The sequence below is a fragment of the Rhamphochromis longiceps genome, linkage group LG8 (assembly GCF_057381845.1).
Source record: "Rhamphochromis longiceps isolate RC_006_pf linkage group LG8, R_longiceps_female_GT1.1, whole genome shotgun sequence".
Lineage (NCBI taxonomy): Eukaryota > Metazoa > Chordata > Actinopteri > Cichliformes > Cichlidae > Rhamphochromis > Rhamphochromis longiceps.
The window spans coordinates 17768700-17782712 of NC_140564.1; the positions used below are offsets into that span (position 1 = coordinate 17768700).

The window sequence follows — 14013 nt, forward strand, 5'->3', positions numbered from 1 at the left end:
TCAGGTTTACTAAGTTATATAGACAAAATCAACTTGTGGTTTACTTCCAGATTGTTTTTTGGTTGGTTTTTTTTGCTGAACTAAACAGCCACACTGAATTAGTTATATAACACTAAATAACAACAGTTACACGGTTAGATCATCATCGTCTCCAACATGCTGAAAGTTTAAACTGCTACTTGCTGAATAAGCGGCTTTAAAACGTGAAGCGACTTCAAGATGGTTACGTTTACATGTTGAGCTGTCACAGATTGACCTGACGTTTGGCATTTTAATTAATCTGATGACAAGTCTGCTCAGTATGCTGAATGGCCTAATAATGACAGTGACAAATGGAAGAGCAGAGTCACGGTGATTAATGTTTGTCTAAATAAAGGGTGTCTGCACAAACAGAACTTGTAATTGGAAGCAGATTTCAATTTAAAGTCCTATTGTTCCTGCCTCGGTGCCTCATGTCTGTCAGGCTGTGTTTGGTTTTCTGTGAATGAGAGCCTCAGCGATTCCACTAAATACATGTTTCGGGGCATTTTGTTGTCGACAAAGCCCTTTATTCGACGTGCTTTGATCTGGCCACATCCTCGGGTAACATAAATGCAACATAAACTGCTGTGGAAGCGTTCTTTGACCAAAACAAAAGCAAAAAATAGCCCAATGTACAAAACTGAGGTAACTCCTAATCACTGCCAGCCCACTTCTCTACAATATGGGAGCCAATCAGCTTGTTTTGAAGAGAGTGGATATCTGGACAACACACAACACACTGACATGAGAGGTAAGATTGTGTAAAATTTCATCTTGTATGTCCCGATTCTGCACATTCACATGCAGATACTGTCTACAAAGATGCCTGCTGTCATGGTCCCATGGTTTTGTGTTATTTCTGAGTTTTGGTTTCTGTTTGAAAACCGCTTGTTGATTTTTTTTTTTTATATTTCTGTGCGAGCCAATTACATGTTACAATTACACAGTAATATCTTAAGACCTGCCGGACTCACATGAAGTGTGATGAGGAGCATGTCCAGCGCAGTGGGCTCTTCGGGGGATGATATAGATTTTCGTTGGAGCTGCAGTTTACAAAGCTGCGTCCAGCGTACCCCGTCAAGGTTGGGAGACGCATTCATGTCCTTCAGCAGCACCAACAGGGCGTTACCATGCTTGTCTTTGATCGGCTCAAAATATACCTGACCAAGATCCTGGGTTCCCAGTGCTCCCTGATAAAAAAAACATCAGATAATATTTCCTAAAATGTTTCACACTGAGCTCATATGATCACAGCCGCCATAATTTACTCATAAAACTATTAGACTACCTGTAGATGGGAGACGGCCTGCAGCATCTTGAGGCGAGTCTGCAGAGTGCATGAACACGACGTCTGGGAAGGACCGAGGCACTGCTGCAGCCACGAAATTTCCTCCCATAGATAGGACACCTGTTGCGGGATAGGAATCATAATAAGGGGCATTGTAATCATTTGTGCAAATGCATAGATATGTGACTGTCAAGTTAAACTGTGGTCCATGCACCTTAGTAAACCATAGAAAGTCCTGCATCAGTGAGCTTGAATACGAATCTTCAATCTCCACAATAGGAATCTGCTCCTCTGGAGTCACCAACACGTTGTCGTCTCTGTAGAATATGGACGCCAGATAGAGACCTCTGGAAGGAAACGCAGAAAAAATGTGTGTATGAGTATTTAATACAGCTCTGAATGTTTAAATGTCAAAAAACACTAGAATCAGTACTTTGCTGTTTTATGTAAATGTACATCGTAAAAAGGTATCTTCCACAGCGTGTCTTTTATCCTGTCTTCCTCCCCTCAACCCTATAAACGGTCACAGCAGACGGCCGCCCCTCCCTGAGCCTGGTTCTGCCGGAGGTTTCTTCCTGTTAAAAGGGGGTTTTCCTTATCCCTGTCACCAAGTGCTTGCTCATAGTAGGTAGTTTGATTGTTGGGATTTTCTCTCTATTACTCTAGGGTGTTTACCTTGCAGTATAAAGGACCTTGAGGTGACTGTTGCGGTGATTTGGTGCTATATAAATAAACCTGAACTAAAAATCTGGCGGGAGAGTGTAAAAATAAAATGACAAATTACACACCAGATTTGTTAAACATATAGTTAAAAGCCTAGGACATGGAGTGCTCTAATTTTTACGCCACGGTTCAAGGATAAACTCTCTTCTACCTTTTCAAACTTTTGACAAATTTGTTGGTGGGCTGGAAAAGGTGCCGCAGGCTCTTGGACACTGAGTGCTTCCTGCTTTGTGGTGGAGCTTTGCATTGCTCTGTGTGAAAAAACACAGGAAAAAAACAGAAAGGATTAAGCTAATTCCATAGCAACAACAGAGTCAGATTACCTGAATAACTATTCCAATGCCCTTGATGCTTAAAATCACAAATAGCATACCAGACACAATAGAGCCGTGACTCTGACTGGTTTTCTCTCTAAACTGGTGTCTACTCCTGTCCTAACTAAGCCCAGTGGCAGGCTGTTACCAGAGTTACCTAACTGACAACAAACCTGACACATCCAACATCGCGGTCAGAGTGGAATATTTCTTGACATGCTCTCCAGTGGTGCGGTACCATTTGACAGTCAAGCTGGCTGCCAGCAGCAGAGTATGGGCCTAAAGGGAACTGCTTACTCTCAGGTCCCAGAGGAGCTGTGTGTACATGTGTGTGTGTCTGTGTGTGTTTACCTGTACACGCTATAGCTGCTGGAGCATGGCAAGCCTCGAGCAACAGCCATACGCGCAGAGTCAAGGAGCTGTCGTAATTTGTGTGTGTGTACGTCTGTATGTGTCTTAAGCCTTCGCCGCTCACCTACAGGGGAGGTCAGTCAAGTCTGTGGGGACGTGTTTATTTTTAGTGGACCAGGAGGGGGTTGGAGGCCAGAGCGAGAGAGGTGAATGCATATCTATATGTGTGCGTTTGTAAGGGTGCTTGTTGGTGAGATAACGCACCTCCCCACTCATTAGAAACCATGAGTCCCAAAACCCTTTACAGACCCCCCCTGCCCAGCTCCCCACAGGTGAGGTAACTCCAGCCCCAAGCCACTTAAAGTCAATAAACCTCCCCATTCAGGGCCCAAGAAGAACTAATTTTCTCTTCAGGTGGATGAGTTGAGGTGTAGTAACCAGAAAAAAAAGCACCATTCGACCCTTCTCACCTCCCCAAATTTCGCTCCACTCGCGACTCTGTTCAGCTCCAGCCTTGCCAGGCCTCAGTCGCTCTTTGACACTGAGTAAGAGAGACAAGAAGGGCTGACTGCTGGGGTGCCTGGGTTAGTCAAGACTTCTTTCACAGTTTAATTAATAGTGTTTGGACAAGAGGGAGAAGGTGGTGTGGGCTTTGAGCCGGGCTGCGATGGCGGGGGGGTGCGTACATGGACATGTAGGGGAGTCAAGAGTTGAAAGCGAGAGCATGTACTTGAATATTTGCGTCTGCTCGTGTACACGCGTACCCGTGTGTGAGCCTGTCTATCTTTATGTGTGTGTATATATGTGAGGACAGTAGACAGGGCGACTGGTGGGCTGCAGGGGGCGAGAGGGGGAGGCAGCAGTAGTCAGTGTTAATTTATGCCCTCTCCAGACTCCAGCCCGGGACTTGTCTCTTACAGGAATAACAAACATGACCCCAGGACACGCCACCTCGACTACCGTGTCTGAACTCTCAAACTCAATCAGCCACCGTCTGAAGAACCAAGAGCCACTCAATACCGGCTATTATATTGCATCTTGCCCTGTTGCAAATATGGTCTAGCCACAGTGGACAATAGTAAGTGGGTGAGTGTGTTTGGGCGTGTGGGTGTGAGAGAAAAAGAGGGACAACTTGCTCAAGGCTAAGTGCAGTTTGCCGTCATGTAAAAAGAGGCAGTGTGGATAGGTTTTGACACTTATGGGACCAGCTTACAGCCAGCAGTGTTTAGGGATATAAACAGCTTGAGTGTGAGAGAAGCTGATCTGCATTTTGTCACAGAGAGGGAGAGGTATTCAACCGAGAAACGGCTGAGTCATGGAAAGACTCGTGAGGGATGGGGAGGGGTTGCCGAGACAGACGGGAGGGTATTATTTTTGAGGCGACGTGTCACCTTAATATGTACGGCCTGAGATTGTAAAGTGTCTGTCATGCTGAGATGAAACACAGCAACCTGTTACACCTGTGATTTCAACTCTGCATCGTTGTGTTTCTTTGCGCAGGAAAAAGAATGCTCATGAAACATGAAGTCGTGCCAGTATTAAACACTGATCTTAAGGTTAAGTTTAAAACACCTTTGAAATTTGGTTGGGCTTCAAATACTTCAAGCTCTCATATTAGTTTTTAGTCTTTCTGGGGGAAAACAGCCCCTTCGAATTGGTCAAAAAGTTGTTGATACCATGGCAGACACAGTGGCGGTGAGCTTCTTTTATCTGCCCAAGTAGCTGGTCCAATGACTCCTTCTGTCCTCTCTGACGAGGAGCGCGGCCATCAATGTCCCTCCAACCTTCAGGGAGATGAAATAAAGAAAGAAAAACTGTTATACAACAACTTGTTACTGCAATTATCTAATCAGCCAATCATGTAGTGGCAAATCTATGGATTTAGGCATGTAGACGACCTGCTGAAGTTCAAACTAATAGGAAGGCAACAGTTACTCAAATAACCACTTGTTACAACCAATGTATGCAGAAGAGCATCTCTGTTTGAACAATACACTGGATCTTGATGACAGAAGAACACCCCTGTCAACTAAGAACAAGAAATTGAAGCTATGATTCCCAGAGAAGATTTGAAAAATGTTTCCCAGTCCGTTGAGTTCTGAAAGCATGGATCCAACCTGCCTTTTATCCTTGGGTTATGATGCTGCTGTTGGAGTAATGGGGTGGGAGACATCTTCTTGTCACGCTTTGGGCATCTTAGTACCAACTGAACTTTTAAACACCACAGTCTACCAGATTATTGTTGCTGACCATGTCCATCCCTCTATGACCACAGGGTACTCATTTTCTGATAGCTGTCTCCAGCTGTGTCACTAAGTTCAAATCAACTAGATTCCTTAACATGACAATGATTTCGCTATACTTAAAGGGCCTCCACAGTCTCCAGATCTCAGTCCAATAGAGCAGCTTTTGGGTGTGGTAGAACTGAAGATTTGCATCAAGAGTGTACAGCCGAGACAGCTGTAGCAACTGCGTGATGCTGTCATGTCACCAAAATCTCTGAGAAATGCTTACAGCTCCTTATTGAATCTATGTGACAGGTCTGAAGCCAAAAGGATGTCATGGTGTAACTGACAAAGTGGCCAGTGAGTGTATATTTATCAAGACTCACAGAGCTCATACATAATAGGTGTTTTTAGCGGAAACCAACATGACGAAATTAGGGTACTGGTTCGTTTACACACATTGGTCTAGAGTTAGCTTTTTTTTTAGCATTTTTAGTTGTACCATGATCAAAATTTATACAAATATTTATGGCCCTATGGCGACATTATGTGGTTTTAAGTCCATCTATCCGTCCCTCCGTCCATCCGTCCATCCATCACCTTGACTGTTTACCCCAGTTGGGTCACAGGGTGCTGAAGCCTGGTCAAAAAGCAGGCTGGATGCTCCCTGGACAGCTTATAAGTCCATCTCAGGGTTAACACGGAGAGACAATCAATATACCTACAGGCAAGGTAGAACCACCAGCAACTTATTCAGGCAATCGAAGAACTTGCAAACTTCACTGAGAGAAAAAAAAAGCCTACAGTATAATAGCAACACCAAATGGTAACCACTCCAACACTATGCCACTCAGGCTAACATCTTATTTCACGTTTTTTTTTTTTAATTAGTGCAAAACTGTCAATTGTACTGTCATGAAACGTGGTACAAAGATTAATGTTCAGCAAGTTTTTTTAATGAAACAAAATTATTGTTGATTTATGAAAATGGTCTTTTTTTAATTCTATTTTGGACACTGAAAAACAGGAATGTTTCTGTCATTTAACTGTTTACCTATTAATCAACTATATCAGTGTAGTATGAATGGCTGTGGGGGAGGTCTTTATCAGCAGGAAAACCTGTAAAACTTATAAAAAGACAGGTAAAAGTCCCAAAAAATATCTGCTCTCCGTACTTTACAAAGCTGTCAAGTGGGGTGGATTGGAGCCGTTGCTGGGCCGATTCTGACCACCAGGCCTTACATTTGACACCCCTGGCTTATAGTACCACCTTACTTGAGCTGCTCGAATGGCAATGGCCATTTTGTCTATATTGGACACATAAGCTGAATGTGCTTAACATAAAAGAAAAATTAGTAAGAAAATTAGCAGAAATGAGCTGACATATTATTATTATTACAAACTAAACTGGTATATAATTGAGTTTTAGGGTTGTCAGCTACTTCATATTTTGTGTTTGAAAGCTCACTGGCTTTTATAACCAGAGGCTAGTGAGAAGAAGGAAACTAAGCTGATAGTAGACTGTTTTAATAGTGGACCGTTATCAGTTATGGAATGATAAAATTACAGGTAATTAATAAACTCTCAGCAATTTACATTTTATTAAAAACAGCACTTATTTTGTATAAATTATACTTGATGTGACATTAATATCCAGGTAAGATCAGACCCATATAGTCACATTCTCTGCTGGACAGGCAGATCCCCTGAGCACCACTGATTTTGGGTTCAGGACTGAACATGTGCACAGAGATTCTGACGTAGTGCTCCTGCCACCTTGACAGCATCTGAGGAACGTTAATGTACCACAAACTTAACTGTACCCCCAAAACGCTAAATATTCTCATTCCTCTGTCTTTTCGTGTTTCGTCTTTCCCTGTGATGGAGGCACACTTACACAAAAACACCTACTTACAGTACACTGTATTACAAACACACACTTGGCCTTCTCTGCTCATAGATGACCAGCTCTGCAGAAATCCTTCTCCCTTATGCATTAGAACCAGAGGATGTGTCAACGATAACCCACCCCCAACCAACATCAACTCCAACCCACCCCCCACTCCCTCTCCTGGAGCCCCCCGGGGGGTGCATGGGGCTGAAACACGGTGAGGTCTATTCCCGGAAAGGTGCCTGTCCCGACAAGACAAGCGGGCCCTTTAATGGGCGTCCACGGCCCGGTATAAGGCCCCCACTGTTGGGGCCGCGCCGCGCGCTACAGCACAGACATACAAATATTTCCAGTGGTAGGCCCAAATGGAAAACACAAACACGCAACATCGAAATTAGCTCTGGGAGAGGGGAGGGAGAGCGGTGGGACAGTAGAAAAAAAAAGGAGAGGGGGAAGCCTAGTTTCACAAACTTGCTGAAAAACACTGTGTGCTGATGAGGACAAACATGTTCATGTGTTCTCCAGATGTGCCACGAGCGTGCCAGTGTGCCCACAGCAATGCTACCTATGCTCACGCTCTTACAAAAGGTGCATTTTGCATCTGCAACAGTCAGAAGAGTCCTTTCACAAATCTCAAAAACATGGAAACGTAAAAATTTCACACAAACTAAAGAAAGAGACAGATGGACTGAAGGAAAGGGAGAAAGAGGGTCAGAGCTGGAGCGGTCAACAGCTCAGCTGTTGCACATGACTCCACGGTTAATTTCTTGGCTGAACCCGGGTGGCTTCTCCTGGCAGCTGGGCCCAAGCAGCATCCCGAGGCTACTGTTACACTCACTAACATCCGCAGTGAGGGTCCCACAACCCGCCCAGCCGCCCTGGCAGAGCTGGAGGAGAGTCCAGCTGTCATCCCTCTAGTGATGGCACAGCAAAATTGGAATGACACCAGCGTGACAAATTCAATTAACAAAATTAGGCGATGCCCGGGTCATTTTATGTGTAAGACTACGAAACAAATCACTTATGCAAGACAAACATACACACACACACCACAGTTATTAATTTAGTGAGGTGAGCCAAAACCTTGTAGAGCAAGGGGCACGTTTTGAAATCACCCTAAATTTGGAGCTTTATGTTTAGCTTTGTGTAAAATTTAGACACAGGCTTTAAAATACTCATATTTATACAAAGAAAATAGACAACTTACTGGAAGGTGCAGCACAGGCCGGTGTGGAAATTTTCCAAGGTCCCCAGCCCTTCATGTTGTACGCTGACACCTGCACGTAGTAATAGGTCCCCTGGGAGGAGAGCAGATAGGACACTTACGACAGAATCTGCTTGCGTGTGGCAACAACCGAAAAGGAAGTGTTTCTGTAAATGACCATCTGCATGCATGTGTGGAGCTCAGTGCATCTCTGTCTCCCAGCGTGCAGACGGCGAGCCCCTGCCTCTCCTTTCTCAGCCAGATCAATCACACCAGCCGCCAAAACTCACTGGCCTTGCCTTGACCCCTGTTCTTTTTTGACAGGAGTGAGCTTTAGCTGGTAGTGGGGGTCTTAAATGGGGGATGGGTCTTCCCTCACATAATAACTAACAACCAGTGGAGTGTCCATTTGTCTCCATGTCCGTTTAAAAAATGCCACCCATAAATCAGGTGGCAGGCTACCAAGCTGCTCTTTTTTATCATTTTGGCAGCTGCCTGCAAATATCGCTTACGGGTGGTCAGGAGGGAATAGGGTTTGGTGTGACGCTTAACATATACAGTAAAGAAGGGTCCAGGGCTGTGTGTAACAATACCAGGGCCCTTCCTGTGAGAGAATAGCTACAAGCTATTCTACAAGCTACAGCTGGAGAACCTGCAGCATAGTGCTGCTTAAACTATGGTGATAAAATGTGATTGGAACATTTTATCTGTAAGTTGGAAGGAATCTGTAAGTGCTTCAGCTCATGGAAATGTGCATGAAGAAAAACAACAACAATGTGCCGGCAGAAACTTACAGATGTTAGTCCAGTAATGTTGCACTCGAGTTGAGTGGCATCATCCACTATCATCTCACCCAGCAGAGGACTAAACGAAGGATTACCGCTCCAGCTCACTTCAAACATACACAAACACAAACATTTTTCATTAGTTATCAAACACTAGTCATTACTTTACAGTAGAATTACATTGCTTTTCCTTGTTTTCTTTAATTAATATGCTTTTACAGTAATGAATGCTTACACTGAACACGCCCACTATGGGTTTAGAATAATAATGCATGCACAAGAAAACCCCTATGAGCCAAAAGCTTCAGGCTGTTGGAGCTTTATGATGTCAAAGAGAGCGGATGTCCTTAATATTGTCATCTCAGGGACAAATGTCCCACCCACTGTCCATTTTACCCAATGGACTGCCAATCAGAAGAAAGCTGTGTCCTTTAAGGGAGAGAAGCAACAACAGCTTGTTTCAGGCAAACAGGCCAAGTAGAGATTAAATAAGGATTTTGAACTGTGGGCCATGCAAAGCTACTCTCCAATAGTCCAAGAATAAAAAGCTTGGAGCTGGAAATGAACCTAATATGTCCACTTGTAACTCTACATATTGTAATACTGAGTGGTTTGTTCTAAATGAAGTGGCTGGTCTGGTGTGACGGCCGACCTTTGTATTTGGTAACCACAGCAGAGTTGACACAAAGAGGTTCCTGGAAGTCAACTTTTAGACTGGTGCTGCTGCTGACAGACAGGGAAACTACACTGGGAGCATCTGGAGGACCTGGAGAGACAGAGGACCAGAGAGAAGGCCGGGTAAATAAGCAGAGTACACACAAGAATACACAACAGTCAGATTACTGTAATGGGATCTTTTACATGTTTTGATCTGTGCACAGTGCACTCACTCAGTTTGAGAGGGTTTGATATGCAGTGAAATTGTGTATGATGGTAAAATCAAAGCATTTAAAGGCAGCGCAGCTTCATCTTTACCCTATAATCTTCACAAACCGATATAAGCTTAACACAAGTATGTCACAGATTCTCACTGTGGATATAACAGCACAGACATTAACCTTCAACCTGTGCTTTATTACTTTCACGTGCATTCACACATGCCCATCAAATTACATGAGTAATGTAGAATTAAAAGGCGGGAAAAGATCTTTTTTACATCAAAATGCACATTGGTGTGGGTACAAGGGAGGAGTGTCTGCTTTCTGAAGAGGGGGGCGGGTTAGCTGTCTGCCACTAAGCGTGTCACGAAATGCCTATAACAAATTAAAGCAGGAATACAGGCGTGTTATGTTTGTGCACACACATACATGCCACATAGTTGTGTGTTCGGCTTCCCAGTGTGGAAGCCATTAAGTCAGCCCAGACAGAATGACAGCAGAGGGGGAAAAGGGGTGCAAAAAAACAAACAAACAAAAAGAAAACCAAAGATGACTGCTGGACTGCAGGAGTGATTCAGGCGGCAAACTTTTATCGGCTGGTTAGCATGTGAAAAAAAAAAAAATCTAAATCAACTTGAAGCCTTACTGGCATGCTCAAAGCCTGTCTGCATGCGTCGGAAGAGCCGGAGCCTCCACTCCCAAGCTTTTAGCTGGCGCTCACGGTCAGATCCCTCCCGCTCACCGGGACCCTCATTCCGCACCTGGGGCTGTAGCTCCAACACTCGCTGCTCGGCCTCCTGCACCAGAGTGGCCAAATGAACCGCTCGGCCCTCCAGACTCACAACTAAGAGGGAAACACAGTGAGAGGGGGAATGTCAGCAGATAATTTTAGTATCAAAACAAGAAGCATTTTATCACACGAGACTCTTTTATTGCCAAACCAAATACATGATCTCTGTCCCACGAACAGGGGATAGAGATCATTCTCATGTTTGGGTATTATTATTATTATTATTTGATATGTGAATGTTTCCATGAAGAAAAACATGTTCTAAATTATTTACACTGTATTTTATTAAGAGATTGGACGATGCGCAGGCTTAGATAGCGCTAGAAACCCATCTGTCGCCCGCAACGGTGCAAATTTCTTATGAAGGCCGCTCTCTTGCTCCCTTTTTTTAATGCCTTTGTTTGCCCAAAATACTGCGGCAGATTCCACAATAAACAGCATTTAATATAATTAAGCAGTCTCTCTTTTGGGCAATGACATCACCTCGAAAATGACACCAAAAATGGGGCAATGAAAGTGAGAGGGGTGAGAGAGGGAGGAGTGCTCTTCATGTGCGGTTAGAGGGGAAAACAAAACGGTGGGAACGTGCATGGGCATCGCTTTAAAGCGCCATTGTAAAAGCTATTTTTCTGCAAATGTGCGGAAAAAAGTCAACTAAAACTATAATAACGCCACAGGCTGCTAGGACCAGAAGATACTTTCCAAAAAGGGGAGAGGGGTTTCAAAGGCATCGCTAGAGCAGACGAGCTGTAACCCAGTGCCGAGCGGTCGCTCATAGTGACCGGTGGTGTTAACGCAGAGATCAACGGTGCTCCGATTTGCAAATGCATCGCTGTAGATCGTACAAATCAAATTACAGGACAAGTGACGTAAAGCTGCTAAAGGTCAAAGAGGACAGCGAGATACTGTACTCCTCCTGCAAGCGGCTGGTCATTTCTTGGAGTGTTTGGGACCGGTGTGTGTCTATGTTTAGTCTGTGTGGTCTGTGTTTGTTCATTGTAGATTCCACTGTTGAGCGTTAGATTCCACTGTTGACAGTAAGTTTAAAGCTCCGTGTCAAAATGTCCATCTGGGTGTTTAATTCTGCGGCTCTCTCTGTGTCTCCTCGGTGGCTGGGAGCTTCTCTTTTTCAACCTTGAGCGTCTCTTCTGGGTGTCACCTCTGTCGTACTCTGCAGACACTCATGTGAAAACTTGAAGGCAGTTCTTTGCTTTTATTTTTTTTAAAGGGATTACGTGAAGGTCAGGGTCGAATTAGGTTAGGACAGAATTATTACTGAGGATCCTTGGACATGGACTATAGCTTGGATGGAAACAATCAAAATAATAATAATAACAATATTGGTTCACGTTGATTTATAATTCCAGCTCCTCTGGGCTTAGAAAAAGGCCCAGAAGCTGTCATGAATGTGTATGTGTGTCTTGATTTGTCCTTATTTCACATTAAGGCTTTGTCTTGTTGAGAGCCACTAAGGGATTAATAGTGTGAAGATGAAGTTGCTTTTGAGAGCGTGTTTGTCTTTGCCTGTCCTTGTCTCTCTGGTAACCACACACTGTGTAGTCAAGCATGGCAATAACAATAAGCGCCATAATCAATTCCTTTTAAAGTTCAAGGAAAAGTCTGCATCATCTATTGCGTCAATTATCCTCAGATGGCGTTTTGAGCATGTTCTCGAAAAAACAAAGCTTTGACTTTCATTATGTCCCGTCGTTTGCTTCGTTTGTTTCTCTATTTATGTCTTTTTGCGGACAGCGCGCACGGCCCGCTGTCTCGTGAGTTATTGGGGTTCTGGAGAGAGAGCACAATCAAACACTAAACTTTAGTAAACACCACTTTCCATTCAAGTGTTTTCAATTTAATGATACCTTTATAAGACGTCTGGCTCGGTTCTTGAAAAAAATGAAGTGTGTGTTTGTGTGTGTGTGTAAGTGTAAGTACAAACACAAACAGCCTAGGAGCCTTACTGGCGAGTTGTAATCATTAACAGAGGAAGGCGGCGGCGGCTCACCAGATCACAAACAATTAAAAGTGCTTACGCAGATGACTAATATTGCATCACAATGGCTGCCCCTCTGTTGCCTCTAATATGTTTTCACTGGCAGCAGAAAGCAGAAATAGATGTGTGAAACTGTCAGTAGAGTGAGGATAAATCCATTACTGGTGTGAATGAAAGGAGACTGTGTAATGTTTTAACACCTGCAGTTGATTTACATGACGCTGATATTGCTGGTTCAATACAACAGTTCTCCCTTAATCAAACGCCACCCTCTGCCTTGGCTACTTGGCATGAGAGGACACGGAAGACATTTGAGAAACGATAACAGGTTGGTTGTGTCTGTAACAGAAGATGAGAAACACACGGTTTTGGAGCCAGAGGTACCCGCAGAGGTTCAGGGAGAGAAAAGACCGAAACTACAGCACAGCGATGAATGCACTGAGATCGAAAGAGAGAAAAGAACACAATCTCTCATCATTCACACCTTTATGGTAGTTTCTAAGCTTGCTGCAATCCAAAATCAGCAAAGCTGATTAGAAAGCAGCAGTATATTGCTTTCCCCCGGTGTAACAGAGGGAAAGTGTCGCTGACTTCTGATCATTTCCCTGGGAGAAGCGCTCCCCTGACTTCAAAGCTCTTACTGAAGTGGCGCTTGTAATTTCCAGTCTCCAGTGTGGGAGCAGAGCACAAATTAAGCCTCCAGAACTAATTAAAACCGTCATGATAAGCTGTCTGCTCGAGGCAAAGACACAAAACCTAATGACAATTGCCTCTGCAGCAGCGTCTCGATTTGTTTTGAGTACACAGAAGTGAGTGCTCAGTTCAAGTGCACGCAGGCAAAGAGGAAGGCTTGAGTTCAAGCTGGGGAAACGCCAAGTCCAAGACAGGTTTATGCTCATATTCTAACTGTAACTGTCTAATTCTTGTTTTCACATGTGTGTGTGTGTGTGTTTAGATCCTATTCCAACAAAAGAAAAACATTCTTCTTATTTCATAAAAAGATCACGTGGAAAATAATGCACAGGTTTTCTCTTCCCACCGTTTAAAAATACTAAATTTATACATTTGTTTTGTAGGTTAATTCCTGCAACTTTAATTTCAGTGAGCACCAGACTGCACGCGCATGTGTTTATGCAGTATTATAACACTATGAAAAGATGAAACTTTATTTGTTTTGTTAACATTATCGTGAGCTTAAACCATCACTACCAGCAGGTACGCTCTGCTTCTCTACTCACAGTGGGGGCTCTCCTTGGCACCGGCTCGCAGCAGAAGCTTAGCCATGGGCACATTATTGGTCATGATGGCGATATCAAGGGGCAGGAGCCCCTCGCTGTTAGGAGTGTTGAGATCCAGCTCCTCCAGACTGTACTGTGAGAGAAGGAGCTGTACCAGGTCCAACTCTTGATGTTCCACTGCCTCAAAAAGAGCTTCATTACTCTGAAACTGTAATAATGAATGTTAGGAATGAATAAAAATGAATAGGAAAGTTCTTTGCAGTGCAAACATGGAAAACGCCATTTTTCTTCATGCTTTCTGTGTTGCTA

General features: G+C 43.9%; 1 protein-coding gene across 2 annotated transcripts in view; it reads right to left on the reverse strand.

Moving 5' to 3' along the window:
* Positions 1–14013, reverse strand: part of ankfn1b (ankyrin repeat and fibronectin type III domain containing 1b) — a 160426-nt gene that overhangs the window by 10397 nt on the left and 136016 nt on the right. For both annotated transcript variants that reach the window (XM_085416213.1, XM_085416214.1), the window contains 10 exons: positions 13705–13912; positions 10327–10524; positions 9455–9568; positions 8812–8909; positions 8021–8111; positions 4374–4481; positions 2184–2283; positions 1524–1656; positions 1310–1429; positions 996–1211 (listed from right to left, as the gene is read on the reverse strand). In XM_085416213.1, coding sequence (XP_085272339.1) covers positions 996–1211; positions 1310–1429; positions 1524–1656; positions 2184–2283; positions 4374–4481; positions 8021–8111; positions 8812–8909; positions 9455–9568; positions 10327–10524; positions 13705–13912 — 1386 coding nt within the window. The remainder of the gene's footprint in view (positions 1–995; positions 1212–1309; positions 1430–1523; positions 1657–2183; positions 2284–4373; positions 4482–8020; positions 8112–8811; positions 8910–9454; positions 9569–10326; positions 10525–13704; positions 13913–14013) is intronic.